At 40.3% G+C, this 647-nt stretch overlaps 1 protein-coding gene across 1 annotated transcript; it reads right to left on the reverse strand.

Annotated features, from left to right (window-relative positions):
- Positions 1-194: 194 nt before the first annotated feature.
- Positions 195-347, reverse strand: SARC_16774 (hypothetical protein; the record flags this gene model as incomplete). Its single annotated transcript, XM_014289123.1, has 1 exon — positions 195-347. A coding segment is annotated over one exon (153 nt), but the record flags the coding sequence as incomplete, so codon positions are not given.
- Positions 348-647: the final 300 nt, after the last annotated feature.

Below are 647 nucleotides of genomic sequence, written 5' to 3' on the forward strand. Positions count from 1 at the left end.
ATACTATATATATATATATATATGATGAAAAAGAATCAGAAACATGCGCACCTGCCATCTAGCCGCCTCTACACTCTTTTCTTGGGGATGAGATCAACATTAACGTATACATACACAAGTGCAGTGATTCGAAAAACGAACTTAGATATTTTACGAAGGGTCTATTTATGTGTACGCACAGATGGACAGCGTCATTACCTACCTTCCTTAGCCACGAGAGCTACACTGCGTGATTTGGAGTACTGTGACGTGGTTTCGAACACGTGGGCATTCTTCAACACGGGATTCTTGCGCCGATTCTCCTTCTGTATCCGCCGGAGCTCTCTCGGGTTTCTCTGCAGCGGCACCTATACACAAAACAAAACTGAATGTGTTATACAAAACAAAACTGAATTTGTTATATAAAACAAAACTGAATATGTTTATTGTGAAGCAAGGAAATATGCCAAGTACATGTACTACCATTCTAGTCATGAAAAGTCATTTGACCTGTTTAGCTTGAACACCTAATCTCTAAACCAAACATCTCAAGCGATGGGGTAAGATGAAAGGCGGCCAGATAGAAGAAAACAGACCACGGAAATCTTGGAATTACATCGTTTACTGTATGTACAACACACCACTTTCATAAGCTCGTCCCAAATCAG

This window comes from Sphaeroforma arctica (assembly GCF_001186125.1).
Source record: "Sphaeroforma arctica JP610 unplaced genomic scaffold supercont1.8856, whole genome shotgun sequence".
NCBI classification, from domain to species: Eukaryota; class Ichthyosporea; order Ichthyophonida; genus Sphaeroforma; species Sphaeroforma arctica.